At 37.9% G+C, this 22,356-nt stretch overlaps 1 protein-coding gene across 7 annotated transcripts in view; it reads right to left on the bottom strand.

The window, feature by feature from the left end:
* The window catches only part of PUM2 (pumilio RNA binding family member 2), a 70,215-nt gene that overhangs the window by 21,088 nt on the left and 26,771 nt on the right, over positions 1–22,356 (bottom strand). For all 7 annotated transcript variants that reach the window (XM_035560236.2, XM_035560235.2, XM_035560234.2 and 4 more), the window contains exons 3-12: positions 19,953–20,058; positions 19,470–19,657; positions 18,654–18,826; positions 15,032–15,302; positions 14,630–14,723; positions 12,657–12,782; positions 11,332–11,471; positions 9,574–9,712; positions 3,282–3,425; positions 1,962–2,243 (exon numbers count right to left, since the gene is read on the bottom strand). In XM_035560236.2, the coding sequence (XP_035416129.1) occupies positions 1,962–2,243; positions 3,282–3,425; positions 9,574–9,712; positions 11,332–11,471; positions 12,657–12,782; positions 14,630–14,723; positions 15,032–15,302; positions 18,654–18,826; positions 19,470–19,657; positions 19,953–20,058 (1,663 nt within the window). The remainder of the gene's footprint in view (positions 1–1,961; positions 2,244–3,281; positions 3,426–9,573; positions 9,713–11,331; positions 11,472–12,656; positions 12,783–14,629; positions 14,724–15,031; positions 15,303–18,653; positions 18,827–19,469; positions 19,658–19,952; positions 20,059–22,356) is intronic.

Here is a 22,356-nt window from a genome sequence, read left to right as displayed (position 1 = left end):
CTCAGTTTTTTATTTGTTGCTTTTTTATTATTTTTTAAAATCAGGAAGCATATTTTTAAGTGGCTGTTATGGCAAGTACAATTTATACTTGGCAGAAGGGCACTTTCAATGTACTTTTACTCCAGTAAAACTACTAAAAATCTTTCAGGTTTAGGTAGCACCTTTCATCAGCACTTCTCAAACTGCAAAAGCACAAGCTTCCTGCTTCCCTGTGGAAACTACCAGGCTAATTAAATCACCTAGGACACGGCTGCAAGATTTCAGAACGTGCTGTCTATGCTGAAGGCTTTGCACGAGGCTCTGCAACTGAACTTTGCTACAAGAAAAAGGCATCATCTCCTGTGCCAGGAAAAAAAAAATAAAAGCTGTTCTGTTTCTTCTTAAGGAGACAAAACTAAAATTTGTATTGTATGGAGGTCCTTGTGATAATGCTGGATAGAGACTTCTGTGGCTTAAAAGTATTCTATCTAGAGACTTAAAATGGGTGTGCTGCATTAAATATGCAGATATGCTTATGACCACATCTATCAATGAAATGAAACTGTATGTAGAGCGAAACACAGCTGCTAAGAATTCACTGAACTCCTGAAAGTAGCTGAGGAAAAATCTGCACTACAAAATACAGCACTGGGATAGCACAATTGTTTTGTGAGATTTACCTGCTGTGGCACTACAGAAAATTGTTAAGAAGCCCTACCCATCTGAGTGGCCTTCTTTTAAAAAAAAAAATATTGAAAAAAGCATGTTTAGAGTTCCCTACTCCACTCTTTACAGGGAGGGGTTAGAGAGGACCAGCGCAAAACTTTATTCTGGATTTCCTAGCATTAGTTTCGTTAAAGCAAATTGTCAGATTATTTTTTGAAAAAACAATACTGAGAAGATCTCAGCGTTGGTATGCAGTAATTTGATGTCACTATTCTCCACTTAGTTACCAAATGAAAGGTATCATGTTTTAACACTGAAGGGTGTGTTTTTCCTTCTGTTTTTCCATATACTGAGCTATCTTGTAATAATAGTCACTTTCTACGCTCCTTTCAACATTTTTATAAAGTCTCACGGGGCAATTTGCTTTGAAAAATACCGTTAAAGTATAATTTTTTCTTCCAATTTCTACACATCTGCAGGATACATAATATAAATATGCTCCATTTATCTCATTAAAATAATAAAAGTAAGCAAATCAGTTCTGTAACTTAGACACTAATAGGCCAAAGGAAATATTCTTTAGAAAAGACTCCTAACTTCCCTTACTAATGCTGAACCTTAAATATAGGAAAACCTACCTTTTATATTTAAATCTGTGAGAATAAATTTCTGCTATAGAGCATACAAAAGATGACAACTTTTTTTTTTTGATAGCACAAACAGGAACATCTGTTGCTATAATTTAAGGCCCCAAACTCTGCTTAACTGTATCTAAGATTAAATCTATTGAAATTAACAATTATTATTATATTTTAAGTCCTTCCAGGATGATAGCCTAAATCCTCAAAAAATGTTATGGAAAGAAACACTGCAATATTAGATTAAATTTAGAGTATCATGTGATATTAAAAAAAAAAAAGATGGAAATTTTCCTGATATAGGAAGAACAACAAAAGAATGCGTATCTTAAAAGTAATCAATTGTTATTTTAAACATAAAATGAAGACATGTTTGCAAATAAAAAAATAAGCTTAATAAAAAAATCAATATAAAGTTCTGGGGCAAAGTACAATGCTCAATATGGAAAAATATTTTGGAGGTATCTGTAACTACAGGGTATTTTTCAAAAATTTATCTTGAATACAGACTGAATTTAACCCCCCTTTTTCCTCTCCTATAATTTGCTTTAAACTTGAACAACTTTTTTTCAACACTGTTTTTGGAAATGTATGTGCATATAATGTGTCTGGATACAGATACATTTTTTTGCCTTATCACACAAGTCTCACAATGTCCTCACTACGTTAATGACCTACCTGATGAGCCAAATCCACCAAGTGCAGAGCCGATAGCTGCTCCTAAAGAGCTGCTACTTCCAAAGCCAAGAGATGTACTTCCTGGTTGGCCAGGACCATGGGAAAAAAGGGAACTGTTTTGGGAGTTATTGGTCAAAGAGTTACTGCCATAAAATGAATTGGATTGTAGGCTACTATTTGTTTGCTGTTGCTGTTGTTGTGGCTGGGCACCAAGGGGCCGAAATAGACCGTTCGTGGCTCCCGCGAGATTGTTTGCTGTTCCTCCAGCTGAAGCAGCTGCAGCTGTAAAACACACGTTTTCAATCATCATTACTCTCTCAAACATTTCTGACTGAAAATGGACTATTCAGATCTAAATCTTATTTTTATGAAACCCTCTTAAACAAGCAGAAATTCACATATTAAAGGACTAAGAGAGACTTTATAATATAATACAGTCTTAATTACAATGGGAAAAAAATGAAGACAGCATATGTTATAAGCTATTCAAAGATGCAGAATAGTTAACGTAATGGAGAGAATTTTCAGTGTAAACATGTAAGACAATACTGTTCACTGAACTGTGCTTCGATACTCAAATTCACAATGGCAGAGTTGCAGCTAACAAAGACGTCTTCAGCAACTAATGTCACAGTAGGAAGCTTATAGATTAACTTAAAATCTCATTTTCTAAACATTAATTCATCTTGTGTTAATATTTTGGATATTAATTTAATAAATACAATAAATACAGTGTTTTAATAAAGTGGTACCAGACTGAACCTAAGAAAACTGTATAGTTTTCACATTTCTAATTCTCCTTTTCTGCTATCCATTAAGTATTTTTTTCCTTGCCATACTTCTCACGAAAAAAAAAAAAGAATACTTTCATAAGAAGAGCATAGCAAGGCCCCAGAATACTCCATCATCTTCTGCCAGGCTGAAGCAATGAAATGATGCTTCCTAGAGGACACCATTCTGGGGAGCAACGAGCAGTGCATGTTATATGCTTGGGGAGAGGAAAAGGGAAAATGTTCTCATCAGAGAAGCAATAGCATTTGCAGAAACGTGCCTGTATGTGGATGGGGAGTGGACTGTAAATCTGAATTAAAAAAAAAAAAATAAAAGGAAAGCCGCATCTCTGAAAAACATCAAAACAGCAGTGTGTGGTAGAGAAAGGGAGGTGAAAAAATAAAGAGCATGTATGGTATATTCTCCACAGCTGGAAAGCCTCACAGGATGCATACCAACCAAATCAGCAATATAAAATACCTGCCAACTAACATTACTAAAATTCAGTACAAAATGGGAAGAAAGCTCCCTGTAAGACCCAATACTTACCTGCTTGTGCTGCCGCAGAACTGATTATAACAGGGGTTGAGGCCACCAATCTGACTGGTGCTCCAAGGCCAGTTCTTGCTCCAGGGCCTACTACTAAGGCACCAGTCTGATCGTAATAGGCAGTGGGAGCTAGTACTTGATAGCCTACACAATACAGAATAGAAGAATTAGGAGTACAGGTTGCCTTGATTAGCCAACACTTCTCTCATTGAAGTATCTTGGCACCAAACCACGATGGGGAAAACAGCATTTCTGCAGTAGTGCCCCAGAACATCAACCAGACATCAAAAGAAAAAAAAAAGAACACTGTAAAGGAGTGCCAAAATCTTCTAAAAGCCTAGGAGTGTTCTACATCATCTTGAAGAAACTAGAACAGCTAAATTTAGTGATCTGAAGTTGTGTGTATCTTCAAGGTTAATAAATCAAGTTTCCAATACCCCAGTTGAAAAGGTACAGTAACGCCACAACTTGTCAGAATTGGATCACTACTGAATGAGCTTTCTCTAGCAATTTTAAATATTCTACAATTTTCATACTCCTGAAAAGGTATTGAAACCTATACAGTTAAAGGGCCAAACTATGTGCAAGTTTGGCAATTCCTTACATTGCCTGGCCACATTTTAAAGACCACCGACAAAAATACATCATGAAAGGTGTGCTCCACACACACACGAATATTTTAGAACAATAAAAATGATCTAGTCCCAGTCAGTTTCACAGAACACAGACTGTAATCTAAGTACCATTTCATTCAGTTGACAGAGTTGGAACTGGGGGAGAAAGGAAGTTGAGCTGAAAACGGAAAAAAGCAAGCAATAGGAAGAAAAATAGTACACAAGATGTGAATGAAGCAAAGGAAAAGATACAAAAGAGCAAAAAAACACTTATTTAGTACAAGAGCAAGAGGATTAATTTTCAAGCTCTGATACTTTATAATCAAATTGGATAACTGGAATAAGAATCCCTAAAAATGGAAGACAAGAGCTAGAATAACCTAGGAAAGGATACTGACAACGGAAAGGTAGCACTAATTTTTAGTTTGACTATTCCTATAAAGCAGTAAGAAAAGAGAATTTCAACATTCCTTCCATATTCAAATATATTACTCATATTATTAAGGAAAAAAAAAAAGATTTTGCAAAAATCACCCAAACGACTCTTTTTGTACACGTAAGAACCAAGATTTTGCACATTACCTGAAGTCAATATTCATGTTCAAATCTAGGTCTAACAGAGGGCATAATTTCTTAAGTTCTCCCAGAAACAGGTACAGACCTCAACATAAGGACCAGGGCCTCTAATTCCAGGTGAGTACCTTCATCACCAGGCTCTCAAGTCATATTCTGTTCTCCTCAATTTCTAAAACAAGATGTATAATCTCTTCTTCTCAGATGCCTTGCTTTAAAAACAGAGCTAGAAACACCAGCTGCCTACAGCCTGGTGGCTATGGGCAAGGAAGCTGGAGATTCAGGTCCAAATTCTCTCACACTATGAAAATCCGAAGATATGAAGGAGACTCAGATATTAACCGAACTGGAAAGGAGCAATGAAAATCCAGAAGTTCAGGTTCATTCCAGATGGAAGATGAATGCACAGTACTGATTATGAAAACTCGTCAGTACTATCATCCTCGACCTGTTTTTTCTCACTGCTCATTATTTGCTTTGCATTCTAGGTGCAGGTGCACCTACCTTCTCCTTCCCCATCAGCAACACAGGGAGACTTAGCTAAAAAGAACCAAAGCAGGGTCTTACAATGAAACTGGTCAGAAAACTTTAACTGCAGGTGCCACTGCCTGTTCCACCTACACAACTGAGCTGTGCTGCTCCACCACCTTCACCACTGAGACTGCTGCTTTCCCAAGCTAGGGAGAAGTGAGACTGACTATTTCCATGTTTAATTTAACAATATTTAATTACCTTTTCCTTTCCTACTTTTACTCATAGCATGTTCAATTGGTCAGATCATGTTGGTCCTGCTTTTGGTTGTTGCTGTATCACAGAAAAACACTTTTTCAAGACTCAGAACTGGTTAACAATTACCAGTATTTGCTCTGCCCACCTACTCTCTCCAGATGGTCGAACCCATGGATAATGCTATAAATACATAAAAAAGGACTGATCATACATTTGCACCCTTGTGCTCACCTGAAACTAATACACAGCACTCTATATGACTTCAGGCCCGCGTAATGTAAACAAGCCTATTTTCCAACGTGAAATACTTGGGGTGGGGAAGAAAAAGAAAAATCAAAAAGAAAATTTACGCTATTGTAGTAATTAAATTTTCTGGAATTAATGCTAACGCGGTTTAATACATTAATTTCAGTTTTCCTAAAGTAACTGACAAGGATGACCGCTGAATTAACAAACAGAAGCAACTTGCACTTGCCCTTTGTATTACAAAATCTGCAATTCTCTTGACGCTTACTTGCCACTCTCACACCAACCACAAACAGGTCATTTAAAACTAGTAATAAGCTAGGTTGTTAGCATCGAGATACAGCCCATCCAGAAGGCCCGAGCTATGTAAGAGAACTGAGGGATGCTTCCATACTCCTCGTCTCTGAAGTGACACATAATAAAATCTCTCAGCTTTCTACTCAAACCACCAGAAGAAAGCAACACAGAGACTATTTAATAGCTGAGACCTTGCCAAGTGCATCTGGAGCCTCAAAGCAAGGTCTAAAATTATTTGCTTTGACATCATAGGTATGATTTCAGAGATGCCATCTCAGATTACATAACTGAAGAGCAGCTCTCATAGCAAAATTGAAGCCTTCTGCTATCCCCTCCCTCATCACACCATATTCAACAAGCTCTGCGCCCTACCCCAGAGAGGTATGCACAACGACAGACACTATTTCCCAGCCTTCTCCCTTCTCGAAGGCATGATGGTGACTTGCCAGGTCTTCTCCACTCTAACTCCCTCTCTCCTCGTGTTTCATTCTTTATTACCTCTCCATCAAATCTCCTCCTCCCTGTGGCTATGCGATTTCCCCCTCAAATTAACAACCATCAGACCTCATTTCGGTGACTTCACATTCAAGCTTCCTATGGTCTTAGAATGGAACAAGAAGAAAAAAAGCACACTCTGCTTCCTAATCATATCCTAAGCACACCTTTCATCTTAGAACTCGGCTGCTCTATCTACACTTACTGTCTTAAGATCAGCAGGGAATACTAAAATAAACATCCTGGTTTACCAGTGTTCTGCTTTACTGAAATCATTTCCAACTGTCTCCAAAGCCACACTTTGAAAAGTTTTTGGATTCTTGTCACACAAATCTTAAATGTTCTTAAAGAATGAGAAAATGAGAGGAGATTATGTTCTCTTGGCTCTTACAACCCATGCTCAGTGTTGCTCTTATCCATCCAGTAATTTCTTCAGTGCCTTTCATTGGATAGTTCATACACTCTTCTCACTTTTTTATATATATAATAACACAAAGCTCTGCCCAGATCTCCTACTCCTTTCTCTCTATGCATCTTCCCTCGCTGATGACACAGGTTTACGCCAAACATATGTCAAAGTTTGTCACTTCTCTCTGCTCAAGTTGACAGATGTGACACTTCCTACTGCCAGCTCAATTATCTGCCCCTTTTAACACCACCACCCTGACACCTCTCCCCCCACTCTGGATCATAACCTGCAAGTCACTGTGGAGTCCCTGTGTGGAAAAATTTACAGCTTCTTCCTTCTGAACATTCCCAAGATCTGGCTATTTTCCTCTGCATACAGATTTGAAAATGTATTCAGCTCTTCATCTTCCTGCTTTCCTTAAATGTTGCATCCTCCGCTTCAGTCTCCCAAGCTCACTGAGAACTGAACTGCTATATCCTTTTGCTTGGCTTGACAAAGATATACACAGCCTTATCTCTGCGCTTTTCCTCTCAACAAATCACATTCAGAACGTATTTTCCTATCAGTAAATGATTTAGACTTGCTATAACCATTGCAACTTTGCCAATACCCTTAACTCCCTGTATATCTGCCACAATTAAATTTGACTTCTATTTCGTATCACTAGGAGGTACAGCGCGCAGCCCAGTGCAATGGCACACTACAAATTCTTCTAGGTAATAAAACTTGCAATGCCAACAAACCGAAACTGTTGATTTTAATGTTTTATGCACATAATTCAGACAACTTATATATGTGTTCTTCACTCAGAGGGCAGTGAGGCACTGGCCCAGGCTGCCCAGAGAAGCTGTGGATGCTCCATCCCTGGAGGTGTTCAAGACCAGGCTGGATGGGGCTTTGGGCAACCTGGTCTGGTGGGAGGTGTCCCTGCCCATGGCAGGGGAGTTGGAACTGGATGATCTTTGGGGTCCCTTCCAACCTAAGCCATTCTACAGTGACGTCCATCTGCACGCTAGATGCACCACTGCAGTCAGTGTCAGCCAGACTTGGGCGAATTGGATATAACTGAAGTTACACCTGACCTAGCCTATACAAGCAACAAAGCCTCCAGAGTGATTAAGCCACCAGACACCTAATTTAGGGTAAACTGAGCAGCCCTGCAGCATCTGTACAGCAGCTACATCTCCTGGGAGCACAACAGCTCCTCAGACAACTGAGGCCATGGAAATTCCCAAATCTGGATGACTAAGCCGAATGCAGCCCTCCTCTGTGATAAAGACTGGTTTTATTTGTAGAAACAAATATGTACTGAACATAGATGATGAACTTGGGAATACCCTCCGACTTTGCCTTGTGCATTCTTCTTACCAGAAACTGTCTGGTTTTGAAGAACTCTTGTTACTGAATGACTTGCTACATTAGGACCAGAAGAATTTAAAATGTAACTGCTCAACTCCAACGACCAAAGTATGTCACTTCTGATGATTTTAAAAGAGAACAATAATTTTTCTGGAAATAGACTTAGTGGATTTCAAACATTCTCTTTGCACTTCAGATGAAAGGGGGCTTTTGCCTTTTGTGTGCTTTAAGAACTACCCTTGAATTATTTAAGATGGATACGTTTAGAAAATAATGCCATATTTAAGTCTTCCTACAATGCGGGTCTTCTCACATCTGACTACAGCTAAGTGTCACAACCTTGTTACAAGGCACAGGCCACTCCACAATCCTAAAGCTCCATGTGCAAAGGAAGAACTAATAAGCAGCAGTAACAAACAAACAAAAAAGCAAACCACAGAACACACACAAAAAGGCACAGATAAGCCTTTGAGGCCTTTGCAAAGATGCCTACAGCATCTCTGATAAGCTGTACTGTTTGCAGGCCTCTGCTGCTTTGGGGAGGCGCAGAGAAACCACTTGAAAGGTGCTATGACAGCACACTTTGATGACTTCTCATTTTAGGAGGAAGAGAAAGATGCTAAAAGCTGCAGACAGTACTGCATGGAAGGAAATAAAAATTGCTGTTATAAAACAGAGCAGACAAAGTACAATAGTCGGTCTACTCTGCAGCGAGATGTATGAAATCCCGCTGCTGGATGAAGCACACAGTGCAGTCCCAGAGCATCCAGTGACAAACCATATCCACCGTCTGCAGGCTGCAAGGCATTTTCACAGTACTGCTAACAAGGGACACAACCTGTACAAGTCAAGTGCATTTGCAGCTACCATCAACTTTACCTGGTTTAACTGTGTAAAACCTTAACTTTGATACCGAAGAAGGGCCAAGTATGCTTTAGCTGTTCTTGCTCAGGTAATTGTACCTAGCATTTAAAAAGGATGCTGAAATTCAAACTGGTATTATGAATTTATGACACACGTACCGGGACACAGAATAATCATTCCCCAGAAATCAGACGCCATGCCTGCTAAAAACATCTGAGCCTTTAAACTTTGGAGTACCTCCACTTCAAGCACATTGTGGTCTTCAGAGGAAATTAGGCAGTAACTTCCTTTTAAATTTATTTTTGGGTTCTGATTTTTAGATTTTCAGTTATTATTATAATATGCCACAGGTAAAAGAAAAACTTCAGAAAGACAAATTATTACTTCATGTTGCATCAGAGTAACTACTTAGACAATTCATAACCTTTTAAGACAGCATGTAGTTGCTTCATTATATATGCAATTATGTGATACCCCTTGTGCATACATTTGTAACAGCAGAGAAAACGCTTCAAATCAAAGATGCTCGATTAACCTGTGTTTGAAGAATCCTGTGTGATTATTTTATGAACATATAACTATGTAGAACTCAGTTCTAAGCATTTTATCATAAACGTAGCAGGCCTTTGATAGTTAAGTTGGTATCTAATAACACCAATATTTTAACAATTGAGTACACTCTTAATTCACTGATAGACGTACATACCTGGCATGCCTGTAGCAAGACCCTGACCAAAAGCCAAAGCTGGATTTGCTGCTGCAGCTGCTGCAAGTGACTCTGCCTGCTGCCCTTGCTGACCCTGATTGGGAGTAAGTGGGCGTTGAGTTGCTCCAGCACGCAGAACCTGCAGCAGACCAACACGACACTTTCTTAAAAGGTGAGAAAGCAAGTCCATTATATGCTGCAAAAGGTCTAGAACAGTTGCTTTGCATATTTGATGCAAATTGATACTTAGCTCTGAATCTCACATTGTGAATACTCCACCTTATCAGTTTCAAGGATATATAAACAAAAACAAGCAAATGAATTTGCTCACAGGTGTGACAAAATATCTGCCCTGCTCGGCAGATCTCATGTATGCTCCATCAATGATAATGAGTATGAATAAGAAAGAAAATCTGAAAGTGGTAACATTTGTGATCCAGATTAACTGAACGCTCGTCCTTCCTTGACAAATACATTTATTACTTGCTTACATTACTCAGGCACTTGATCAGTGTTAGTATGAATACTTCAAAGCTTGTAGTCTAAATAATTAATACTACTGTGCCAACAATGCTGTAAAAATGCACCTATTAAGGTTTAAAAATTCATGTAACACATCACCCTACCACACAAGTTTCTTTTATTATGTTCTGACAGCCTATCTATGGGAATCAATCAGATTGAAAAGCAATCAAAATTATTGCAACTACTTTATTCCTCTCAGCTTAAATAATATTTTCTGGGTCCAAAATAAGAAGAAAACGATATCATAGAACGGCTCGGGTTGGAAGGGACCTTAAAGATCATCCAACTCCAACCCCCTACATTTACAATATATCCCCGTAAAATATATTACATGTGATTTGTACCAACTGGATATTAATTTTTATAGAAAAAGCAAAAGGCCACTGGCGAGAAGATACAAATTCAACTGTCGATGCAGTTCACCAATAACCATGATCAGTAGGAAGAAAGCTCCACCCAAATAGCAAAACAGCGATGAGGCAACTTGGGAGTTCTTCATGGTAACTCAAAGTCATCTCTTATACATCAAAATTCTACAAATGGCAGTGAAGTTAACCATACAGCTAGTAGAAAATGAACTAACATTCATTCAAGCATCTATCAGGCATAACGTTATTGTAAATCTTGAATTTTTCGTTTGTGGAAAAAAAAAGGCCATTTGTTTGTACTGGAGTATCACATTAAGGCTTCAAAAATGCATCCAGAATAACAGTAGAAAGTTAATATATTTTTTAAAGTCACTTAAAGAAAATCCCACCAAGTTCTTGTACCAATTGCTTAGTCATGATTTACCAAGGTAAAAATAACATGAAACATAGGGATGTTGTAATATAAATTGCCACTCTCTCTCTTTTCCAGCCCTCATATTAGTTTTCCTAGATTAGTTTTAAATTTTACTTTAAGTACACACACTGTGTTGTCTGGACAGGTAAATTCATAACAGCATGGCAACCTAGATTCAAGGAATTATTTTTCATCTATTTTTAGAAATTGAGATTGCAACAAGCCAAATATTTGGTATGCAGTAAGTGAATTTTAAGACTATGATAATCAGTAATGTAAAGAAATTGAGAATTAAAACGAAATCAAACAGTAAATTCATTAATATTCACTCATTGTTACAGCAGAACAAGAAGGAGTCAAGTAAAGTCTTCTTGAATCTGATCTGCTTTACAGATTGAAAAAGTTAAGTTAGGGCTTTAAAGACATGTCTCCTTTACATGGAGAACGTACCGGTTGCTGTCCCTGTTGTGCCTGTGAAGCCGCTTGCTGATTTGCTGTGGTGTTTGCTGCTGCAGCTTGCTGCTGAAATAAATTGGCTGGATACACCCCCCATGGAACACCGTAATACTGAGGTGGAACCACAGCAGGACCTAAAAACAGAAAACATGATTATTCTATCTATTGCAGCCAATTAAAATAATTGTTTACATTGTTTGTAGCATCTCTCATTGATCTATCTTCTAAATGTCGAAACAAAAATCGGTATTAAAAAATAAATTCTCCCATATTAGCAAAAATGACACATTAACACAAATGGGTTAATTTAAAGGATTCTTAAGAAGCCATAACTGCTCTAAGAAAAAATAACCTTGTGAGACTCAGGTGATAAAAGGAAAAACTTAAAGAGTAATTAACGCTTAATCAAAGAACACTCAAAATCAGTTCCCACAGCTGGACAAAGGATGTCATGGAATGAGCCAAATTCATCCCCCCAGCAGTGATTTACTGAGCCTTTGGCCATCCACTGTTCCTCCCTTCTATGTAATTCCTTCATGTGCACATGACTACTGCCTCTCCCTCCCTGTCTACTAAATCACAACCCTCAGTGTATGCTTAATCTTGCACGCTTACCTTTCAACCTGCTGGTAAATAAACATTCTTCTATGGGTTCTATTATTTCTTCTTATAAAGAGCTTTTTATATCGTTGTGTTGTACATAAATAAAATATGCAAATACATAATACATCTGTTCTACTGCCTTTCCTGTGAAACCACCAACCGGAGTTCTAGTGTTTTTTGAAACCGTTAGGCTCAGGTCTGAGCACTAAGCTGGGACCTGAATACTCAGTAGTGTTGTTTCACAGCACTATCAACTTTTAAAGAGATTTTCCTGGGCTTGGGGCTTATCTGGTGTCTGGGCCTCTTTAGCACACTGGAGACTCACTTTATTCTCATGCCCACTGGGAAGGAGAAAATCTGGAATTAGAAAACTCATGCACTGAGTAAAAATGTAGGAGGAAATGCCAGCTGTCTCGTCTTCTGAAAATAAGACGTTCTACTAATGTCAGATACAACCTTATTAATAATAAACTTTTTTTTTAGAAAAGAAGAAACCTAATTGTGGCTTGCAGAAGTCCAAAGGAAAGAAATGTTCAGAATGCATACATAACAAGAACTGAACCCCTTTACAGAGTGAAAAATTTCAAAACTGCAAATATTTCCCTACAAGTCCCTCCTGCTAGAAATATATTTAACAAAAAATAAACAGGATGGACTTTCTTTCTAATTTCATTCAGTAAAATTATCAAGATAAACACTAGAAAGCATTCAGTTACCTGCTAGGGTGGCTGCTGCAGCTAATCCAGCCGCAGTGTATGGGTCAGTACCTGGAGGAGCAGCACTGATAATGTATGGGTTTGGCACAAAAGCAGCTGGAGCCAAGCCTGCTGAGAATACGCCCGCTACAGTAATAAACAGAGTTTAATTATAGCTAACATACTTAGCAAGCATTATCATACTCAAACCAAACAAATCACAAGGCATATCTGTTAAAATCAGAACTGCTTACACTTTGGAAGTTTGTCAGAGCAGATACAGTATTATAAAAATCAAAGCTTCTTTCTCTCCTCACCAGTCCTTTGTTACTGCTCCCAGAGCCTAACAGCTTTGTGTTGCTGATCTACAGACTCCAAAGAAATTGATCTCGTATACAGCTATCCACCCTTAAACAGAACGGATTATTCCAGGTGGAATTTACCTTGCCAAACTTTAACCATCTACATGTCGCACTAGTCTTACAACTAAATCTTCATCAGACAAACCATCTGGTATCTTGGGTGCATCAGCCAGATAAAGAATCACCTGCTAGATACATAAATCTCTTTTCACTGACAGTAGCAAAAAAAACAGTCAACAATCAGATATTTAAAAACCAGGTATCTGATTTAAACTATCCAGTTACGCAATGCTAACCCCACTTCTACAAGAATCTAAATTTGATGTAAAGACTGTAAAGGCAACAACTGAAGAATCATCAAGCCAAGCACTTCTACCTAAGGAGATTTCCTCTTCAGTCAGGTTCACACACCTTCTCCAACGATGCGGCACCAACTAGCCAAGCAAGCACAGCACACCAAACTATGTTCCTCCTTCCAAATAGGAGGCTGGCTGCTAAATTTGTTACGAATGCTGAATGCTGTGTCAGCACTTAGTGGGAAGGGGCTTCTTTGCAGTTCAGAAGTCAAAGCAAGGCATTAGAGAGGACTCGTGGTCTCACACAGATGTCTCGGCCTGCCATGCTTCCAACCCCATGACTGTATCCCTCAGCTGGATGATGCTGAAGAGCCGCCACTTCTACAGCCCAGCTGTAGGCTGCTGATCCCTGCTTAAATCTGCCTGACCTGGCACAATCCAGCTCAACAAGCTGATGGGGGAAACTGAGCCCTCACCATACCACAGGAGAGCAAAAGACAATAGTTTGGAGATGCTGCTTCCTCTTTCTTTCTGCCTTTCTGACACCGAGAACCCTTTTTCCCCTTGCAGTTAATGCACAGATGGAGAAACCTCAGCAGCCTGGTGGTGGAGAGCCGGAAGGGCCGAAATCTTTACATCTGTCCTACACCGCCAGAATTTGAGGAGCTCCCTTCCTTAAATGAGGAATTGCTTCCTCGTATGTGCCAACCTCACCTGCTTCTCCCTCCCCAAATGCACATCTTTGCCACAGCGGCTGATAAAACTGATACTGGTGTCACTGAAACTTAGCCTCCTGGTTGAGCTGGTAGTGAGCTTCACCCAAGAACTTTATCCATTCAACTCATTCACTGCATTACTTTAACAGACAGCAAAAATTCTTGCTAAAGAATAATTCCAGAAACCAAAAGGTATTGTTTGATGCCATTAACAAAGAAAGAATTAATCAACCCAAACACTAAAAGTTTGATTTCCAAATTCTACTACATAATGGTTTTAGCTGGACTATCAAAAACATTGAACTGCATAACAGCATGACAAAAGTGCTGTTTCTATCACTACTATAAGAGAAAAACTTCTTTTTTTGAAGTAACTTTCATTTCTTCGCATACAACAGTTCAAAGTAAAAAAAATACACAAAAGAATAAATCAGCAAACAGCCTTTTCTACGGGCAGGACAGTCTTAGGCAATAATTTGGGGCAGTTTTCAGGAGACCACTAAAATCAGCCAACCAGTCTATATAAATTAGAATAGAGCAGGTGAAACAAAGGATTATAACCAGAGCATCACACACAAACATTTGCCACAGACACCTGCTGCACTTGACAAAAACCTCACCTATGTGTGGCTGCTGAGCTGCAGCCAGTGCGTATTGCTGCTGCTGGGCTGCTGTTAACTGTTGAACAGTCAGAGCATTAGTCCTCTGGAAAAGCTATTAGAAAGAAAAAAAACAAAGAAAAAAGAAGCACTTCAGTTTTCAAAAGTCAGGGCTATAATTTACTGGGATTTATTTATTAAAAAAAAAAAAAAAAAAGAAGATTAAACCAAGCTTCTACCCTAAGAAGTTACTTAACTGGAAAATTATGCACCAGTATTCTTCCAGATTAAATATATATTTCCCTTTAACTACATCAAGGACATATAATAAAACAAAATTCATTACATGCTTAAACAACTATCAAAGAGGATAACGCATAACTCAAAGGACCCATCTGGTGTCTTTTCAAGTCCAGTACTAACCTGCTGCTGAGAATTGTAGTCAAAAAGTCCTACAGTAGCTCCCGAAGAGTCCATTTGTACCTGATTGCCAGGATAGTCAAATTGTAGAGAATCAAGACCAACTTGTTCCATGGCATCTAGATTCTGATTTTCTGGATTTGAAAACTCTTCTACCAGAGGCTTGTGGGCTGTAGGATTGGGAAGTGGACCTAATCCTTCTGTGGTGCTAGGATTGGGACCCAAGCGTTCAGCTACTTCTGTTGGGGAGGCTTGTCGACTTCCAGGGGTACGACTGTTTAGAAGAAATTCAAGATAGACTCTTACAGTCTTAAATAACACTGTCTATTGACAGAGTACAGCATTTCTACTTTAAAGGGATCTCTGAACACAGAGATGTTACAAAGGAGAACAAGAGACTGATTTTAACCAGCATGCACTGATGGCTCAAGATAAAGGATACATTTCATTTCAAAGCATAATTCCTTTTTCTTTCTTTCTTTTTTTCTCTTAAACTTTAGAATATACATGTCTCTAAATCACTGTAAGAAGAACAACAAACTAATCTTTGAGGCTATTTACAGTGAAGTGAACTGCAATAACCTGTAACTTTTGGGATGGCTCTTTACTGCATTTTGGTGGTGACAGAATCACTATAAAACATACTGAAGAGAAATAATTAAAAATAAATAAAAGGACATGGCTAAGTGGATCTCATGTCAAAGGAAGAGAAGGCAACAATAAAAGTTCTACCAGGAAAGACAAACATACAATGCAGCTAGTATCCTTCACATCTCAAAGCAAACAATACATTTTTCACCTCTAAGTAAAACTGAAAGTCCCTCATTTAGCAATCAATTAAAACATTTCATTTCCTACACAAGCGATTTAACAGACTACACCAGATGATTGCTCAGGGGAAAAAAGCGTCCCTACTATAACCCCATTAATTCCATCTCGACTTTCCTAAGAATAAACACAGCCCATTGTTCCAGAGGAAAATCCTTAGGATGGAGCAAAAATGTGAGTGCTCTTTTTTCTTCTGACACCAAGTCAGAGATACGCAGCTGGAAACTGTTTACTGTGTCAAAACCCTGAAGTTCAGCTTTCCAAACGAGAAGAGCTGGAGGCGATTGTCTGGGATTTAGACAGCTACACTTAGGCATCTGTAGGTGCACTGGCGTTTAAAACCCCACTGAGGATGAAAATTTAATTAGTGCCATTGACAGAGCCTAGATAGCAGCTCAACTGACCAGTCACTAGGAATTAACTTTAGGGTGAAAACTGAATCATTCTCACATCTCCACAGCTGTATTGACTGCATTTCCACTGACTACAGGGGAATCTCCCAGTGCACCTGCAAACACCTGCACGCAAACACCTGAATTGAGACGTCAACAGATTCACATCCTAAATAGATTCCCAACCCTGTATTTGGTTAGATTTAAGGTACCTTAATTCGGACTGGTATCTTACCTGCTGTTTAGACTAGCCTTTCTTTACTGACAATAATTTGAAGTCAGCTACCAGGAGTGAGCTGTGTGGGAGTCTATAATCCCTTAACACATTAGTCGTGTTGAGCACTGTGATTATATCTATCTATCATTTCTCAGAAAACACACAAATTCCAGTCAAGTCTGCTTTATTTGTGAAGACTGGGTTCATAACCAGAAAAAGCAATCTTACAGGACTAAAATCCTATCTATTCCAACACTACACTGCCAGAAGACTAATTCTAAGATAGAGACACAGCCTTTAGTACCTGTTCTCCTCCCTCCTCAGGGCTCCAAAGGTGAAGTCCCTCTTCTTCACCAAAGCATAAGGTTAATGCAAAGAAATCTGCTAGTACTTATGCACTTGCTAATATCAACTCTAAAGAGATATTTAGCGAGCTAAGTCAATAGCACTATATGTTCTACTACTTTGGACAAAATACTTCAAGATAAAGCACAGTTGCACTAGGGTTTTTTGTTCATTTGTTTGTCATAGGTTGTTTGTTTTGTTTGTCACATGTTTGTCACATTCAAACATCTACAGCATACTGGCTATCATCTAAGTATCCTAGCTAGTAACTGTATCTTGCTCAATGAATAAACCTGAGTTTGAAGCCATTTAACATTCCTTATTCTTCCCAAGTAACACACAGTATCAAAAAAGTGAAGAACAAAAGGAAGAGGCAGTTATTTCAGTATGTATTTTAGTTTAAAAAATGCCATGAGTAAGTACAATAAAAATACAAGGAGGCAGACAGGACAAAGTTTCTTTGTTAATACTTATGTTTACTTAGCATAGGATGCTCCTCATATTGGTGCTGTTCTTGCTATAGTTAAAGTTGTGTCAATACTTCAATTATAAACCTCTACATGGAGGGCCCTATACCATCACTTTATATGGGCCATTTAAATTGGATGACCTTACGTTTTGAGAGGTTTACTGGCTTTGGATGCTTTTTTGCACTAGTTTTTAGTCATTTCCCTCTTTAAATATTACAAAAAGTACTTTACAAACAAGTATTTTAAAACTGAAATAGATTCTGGAAAATAAAAGTGGGACAAAATTTATTCTGCATTTGCTACTTATAATATTGGAAGCAAGTTTATTTCACATATGGCGGAATGCATCCGAAAGGAGGTAATTAGTTTGAGCTCTCTGATATGGTTGATACATATTCTTTTCAATGACGTGTCCTGAAAAATAGGCCTGAAAACTCCTTCCTTGGCCTCAGGTGACTACATTGTGGTTTTTTTTTTAAAGGATAAGAAATACTTACATATGGGATTCAAACACACATTTTAATATACTTGTTTAATTATAAACTAATGAAATCACAACTATTCGGTCACGTTCATCACATCGATACCAATTTATGAGCAGCACTCTAGTTTTCTAATCCTGCTAACTCTTCTGTGTGACAGTTATAAATGCACCAGTCATTTAAAACCAAAGATTAGTCCTCTAAAAACACCCAATTTAAAATGCATTTTATTATTATGGGGGAAAAAAAAAAAAAAAAAAAAAAAAAAAACAGGCTGGCTGTGCTCTTCTATAGGAGTTTGTACTTCAAAAACATTGAGCTTGCTCCATTTTGTTTCATAAAAAAGCAATTAAACTGTAACATCATTCTATATTGCGAATAGATAACATTCAGCTGTGTGAACAGAGAAATACATTGTTTCTCCTTAGCCAAATAAATGGTTTCTACAAAAACTTTTGTGGGGAAATAGCTGTGTAGACTGTGGTATCCACCAGCAAAATTACAAGGCAAATTGAAATTCTGTAGGACTATCTCTCTACAACAACAATCAGATGCAAAAGTTATAAAGTATTAAAAAGAAGCAGAGAGAGAAAGGAATTTTCTTTGCAATTAAAAGGGTGAAAGTTTTCATCCCTCTTTAATTCACCACATCGAGAAGGCACTCATTTACTCTGAAGAAAGACTTTATTAAGATGAACCTGTCTCATGAGAAGTGATACACACACTAATGACATCCTAAGAAACATGTGGCACAGTGGGAAAGGGAGGACGTGAGGTAGCAGCAAGAATCAATCTGCAGCTGGATAATGCTTAAAGCTGACACACAAACCAGAACTGTAATAATGCCTTAAGAGACATGCTCGTCTTCTTGAGAAACAGTTAAAAGCTTACTTAAAATCTTTGCAATCGGCATCCATTCCATTTGGCAAACCTCTGCCATTTATTTTAGTAACATCCTCATCATCTCCTTGTTTAAGATCTCTGTTTTTGTCCTCCTCAAATGGAGAAGCCTTGCCTTTCTGATCTCCTTTCTCAGGTCCATCTGTTTCAGCATCTCTAGTGCCCTGAGGAAAAAGAATCTGTTTGATTCTGAGTATTTAACAGAACACAATAGGAGCACCACAAGGTGACCTAATTCTACACTACAGTGCACGTAAACAATACAAACAGTTTGTTTTCAATGAAATTGCATTTGGTGGGTAACTTGGTCATCAAGTTTTAACCACATGCAATTAATAACTGCCAGAATGTGAAAAGGAATGCCAAGATTTATAATGGAAGAGCTAACTCAACCTTAACTATAGCGGCACTGTTAAAGCAGTAACACCTCAAATTAAACTTTATCTTACACAGTTAAAACATCCAGTACACGAAACCCCCTTATACTGAAACACAAAATAGAAAGTTCTAAAATAAAGCCCATTACAGATTTTAAATTAATGGATTCGCAATCTTTTTTCCTACCTTTATTTAAAGGTATTAGGAAAGTACTGTTTTTAAGACAGCTATTTAGTCAAGATTCCCAAACCACTTCCCTCTGACCTCTTCTGCCCCCTCCAACCAAGGAAGAAAGGCAGATAGCAACTACACACTTCCTTCTAAAAAGAAGAGATAAAAAAAAATGGACAAATTAGGTGGAAAATATAACCACGTAAATCAGTAAGACTACAGTAGATAACTAAGCAAGTTGAACACTATATTACTTACAAAAGCTCCTTTCCTAAACCGGGAATCCAATTTATCAGCTGGAGAGGAACTTAACACATATTCTACCATGCTCACTCCAAGGCCACCACTTTCTGATCGCGGAGACAATACAGCATTTACTTCACTGTTTCCATGAAAACCCTGTCCAGGCTTTCTCTGTACCATAATCGGCTGGGACATAGAATGGTCTGTTAAAAATAAATAAATAATCACAATTGTACTTTCTGAATACAACTTGTTATATTTTTGCTTTTCATTACAGATGAGAAATGAAATGAAACCAAAATTCAATTACATAAAAAAATCCAAATCTCAGTTTCAAAAAGTATTTCTAGCACACAACCACCAGTGCAACATAGATTTCTACAGTTAAAACAAAAGGAAAAACAAATTTAACATACACCTAACGCTTATTGTACTGTTTTACTTTGAAATAACACTAAACACGATTGACTGTTCAGTACATATATATTTATCACTTACGAGGAGTTCCCCATGCAGTCTCTCTCCACTCATCACCAAGGAATATCCCTTTTTGTCCATCTTTTGCTGAATCATCAGGTTCCCAAAACTTTTTGGCAGGTAGAAGCTGTTTAAAAAGTGAAAATTGTTTAATTTAAAATATGCTTTTAGATGGGTTAAAAAAAACCAACAATATAACAAAGAGGACAGGCAATTAGTTTTAGAGAGGCCAATACCAAAGTCAGCTTTACATAAGGAAGCGTGCACAGCCAAGGAATAATGAAAAAAAAAGACTAAAAAGTTGTTGCTGATGCTGCATAAAAAATTGTTCAAATGATCCCAACAAGACAGATTCTGAAGTTATGAAGAAGAGATAGTGAATATAGAAGCAGCTCTGATAAAAAGCTAATCACATTAATCCCTGTGTTAAACTAAGTCAATCCTCTCAGAAATGTTAACATAACACTGCCTTCCCTCTGTTTTGGCTCAGAAGCTTGGCCTTTAACTAACACCATCATGACGAACAGAAACAGAAGCAGTTCATTACAAAGCTCTGCTCACTCAAACACATCATGTTCCAAACTTCAGAAAGCAACTAACCCACACCGTGACAAGTCAGCTGCTCCAGACCATGTGGATCTGCTGGTTACAAGTCGCTGACCACCACATTTGCAGCTCCACGTACCAGCCATTTCATTTAGCTGTATGATTTTTTTCATTACTACTTCTAAAGCAAAGTTTCAAGCTAAAGTTGAAAAGTTATCAGTATCAGAACCATTTCTGTACTGCCTTCAGGACCAGAAGGCTTCGCGTGACATGACCGAAGCACCACACAAATAAGAATCTCTCTCCTGTTGCTTAACTGATAGACAAAAATCATTCAACTTCACATCTGCCTAATATGAGCCTTGATGAAACTATTAAAAAGACTTTTTTTTTCTTAATGTAGCTTTCAAAGAGTTCACGAAAACTGCTTAAAGTAGAGGTTAAGACTGCCATTAGCAGGTCACAGATATTAATAACGAAAACAGAGGTGAAAGGAGCTCCTCTCTGGTAACTTAAGGATTGCTGATTGATGTTTCCTGTGTCTCCCAGAACTCTCATCACAAAAATATTTTGATTAACTATGCTACATACTCAAATCCCTACGTTCTTTACATAAAAAATTCAGTAACACAGAAAGACTGGGGTTAGAGATGACCAACAGCCAAAGCCCAACATAACTATTTATGGGACTGTACTATAATTACAAGAGTATCGTAGTTATGACCTGCCCTGACAGATGTCCTCTCCCTCAATAATGGGAGAACCACCACCACCTTGGGAGCACCAGGATGTTAAGTTTACCACAGGTTTAAGAGCTGGAGGAAGCCAGCTATCTGAAGGTTTGAAAACAGATTCATGGAATCTTAGAACTACAGCTCAACTAAACAGCAAAAGATTGCAAATTTCAGATCAACCTAGACAATCAATTAATCTTTTTCTGCTTCATGTGGTAATTTTGTACCAAGTCCAAAATACCACTTATTTTTCATTTTGTGACATTATTATAACAGCAAGCAAGCACTTCATGACAAATGTGAAATGTCAGTTTTGAGAGAGGGAAAGAGAACCACATTTTATATTAAATGCAACCCAACAGAAATTCAAAGATATTTCCAGCTGAGATTAGAACTGTAAGGAATAACAAAAGCAGAGGTCAGAACAAACACTGATCAAGCAGTGTCTTAGGTGTCATAAAATTAGCAGGTACCTTCCAGTATGAAAGTGGAGCATCGTTTTTACAATTCCACCATCACACAGGTGTTCAGACAAAACTATGGCAAACAGTAAGCAAATTTAAGCAGAACACACTGCAATACTGGTTTTGATTTCAAAACTCATTTGCAGGATTTCTGTCAGAGGAAGAAACTGTCCACTGATAAAAAGGTGCACAGACTAAAGTACGTGGATTAATTTTTGTTTGTTTGGGGTTTTGTGTGCATTTTTTTTCTTCTGTTTCAAACTGCATACTCAAGTTCCAAACATACACTCAACTTCCTACAGCCTTAACTATTCCAGTACAGAGAGAAAATCTTCAACTCGAAACATAATGCCATCATCTATACCTCAAAGAGGCTAAATTTAAGATTGAACAGATTTAAAGAAAAACTTTTGGCTGAATTTTACACATACAAGAAGTCCCTCAAATATCTAAATAAATGGATTTTTTTTTTTAAGATTAAAGAGAAAATGAGTAATTGTGTTCCTGTTTAAGAGGCAAGAAAAAAATCATTTGATTAGTTCCACAAAAAAAAGGTAATCAAGAACAGGTCATCACAAATATGAAAAGTAACTATAATCACCTTGCTTTACCCTTTGATATGCCTTTTGCTCAATATTTCCTGCATTTAATGCAGTCAGTTGTAGTTGAAGAGAAACTTTA

Source organism: Cygnus atratus, chromosome 3, assembly GCF_013377495.2.
Source record: "Cygnus atratus isolate AKBS03 ecotype Queensland, Australia chromosome 3, CAtr_DNAZoo_HiC_assembly, whole genome shotgun sequence".
Classification (NCBI taxonomy): Eukaryota; Metazoa; Chordata; class Aves; order Anseriformes; family Anatidae; genus Cygnus; species Cygnus atratus.
The sequence above is the reverse complement of the archived record's forward strand: the minus strand, read 5'-3'. Positions and strand labels throughout refer to the sequence as shown.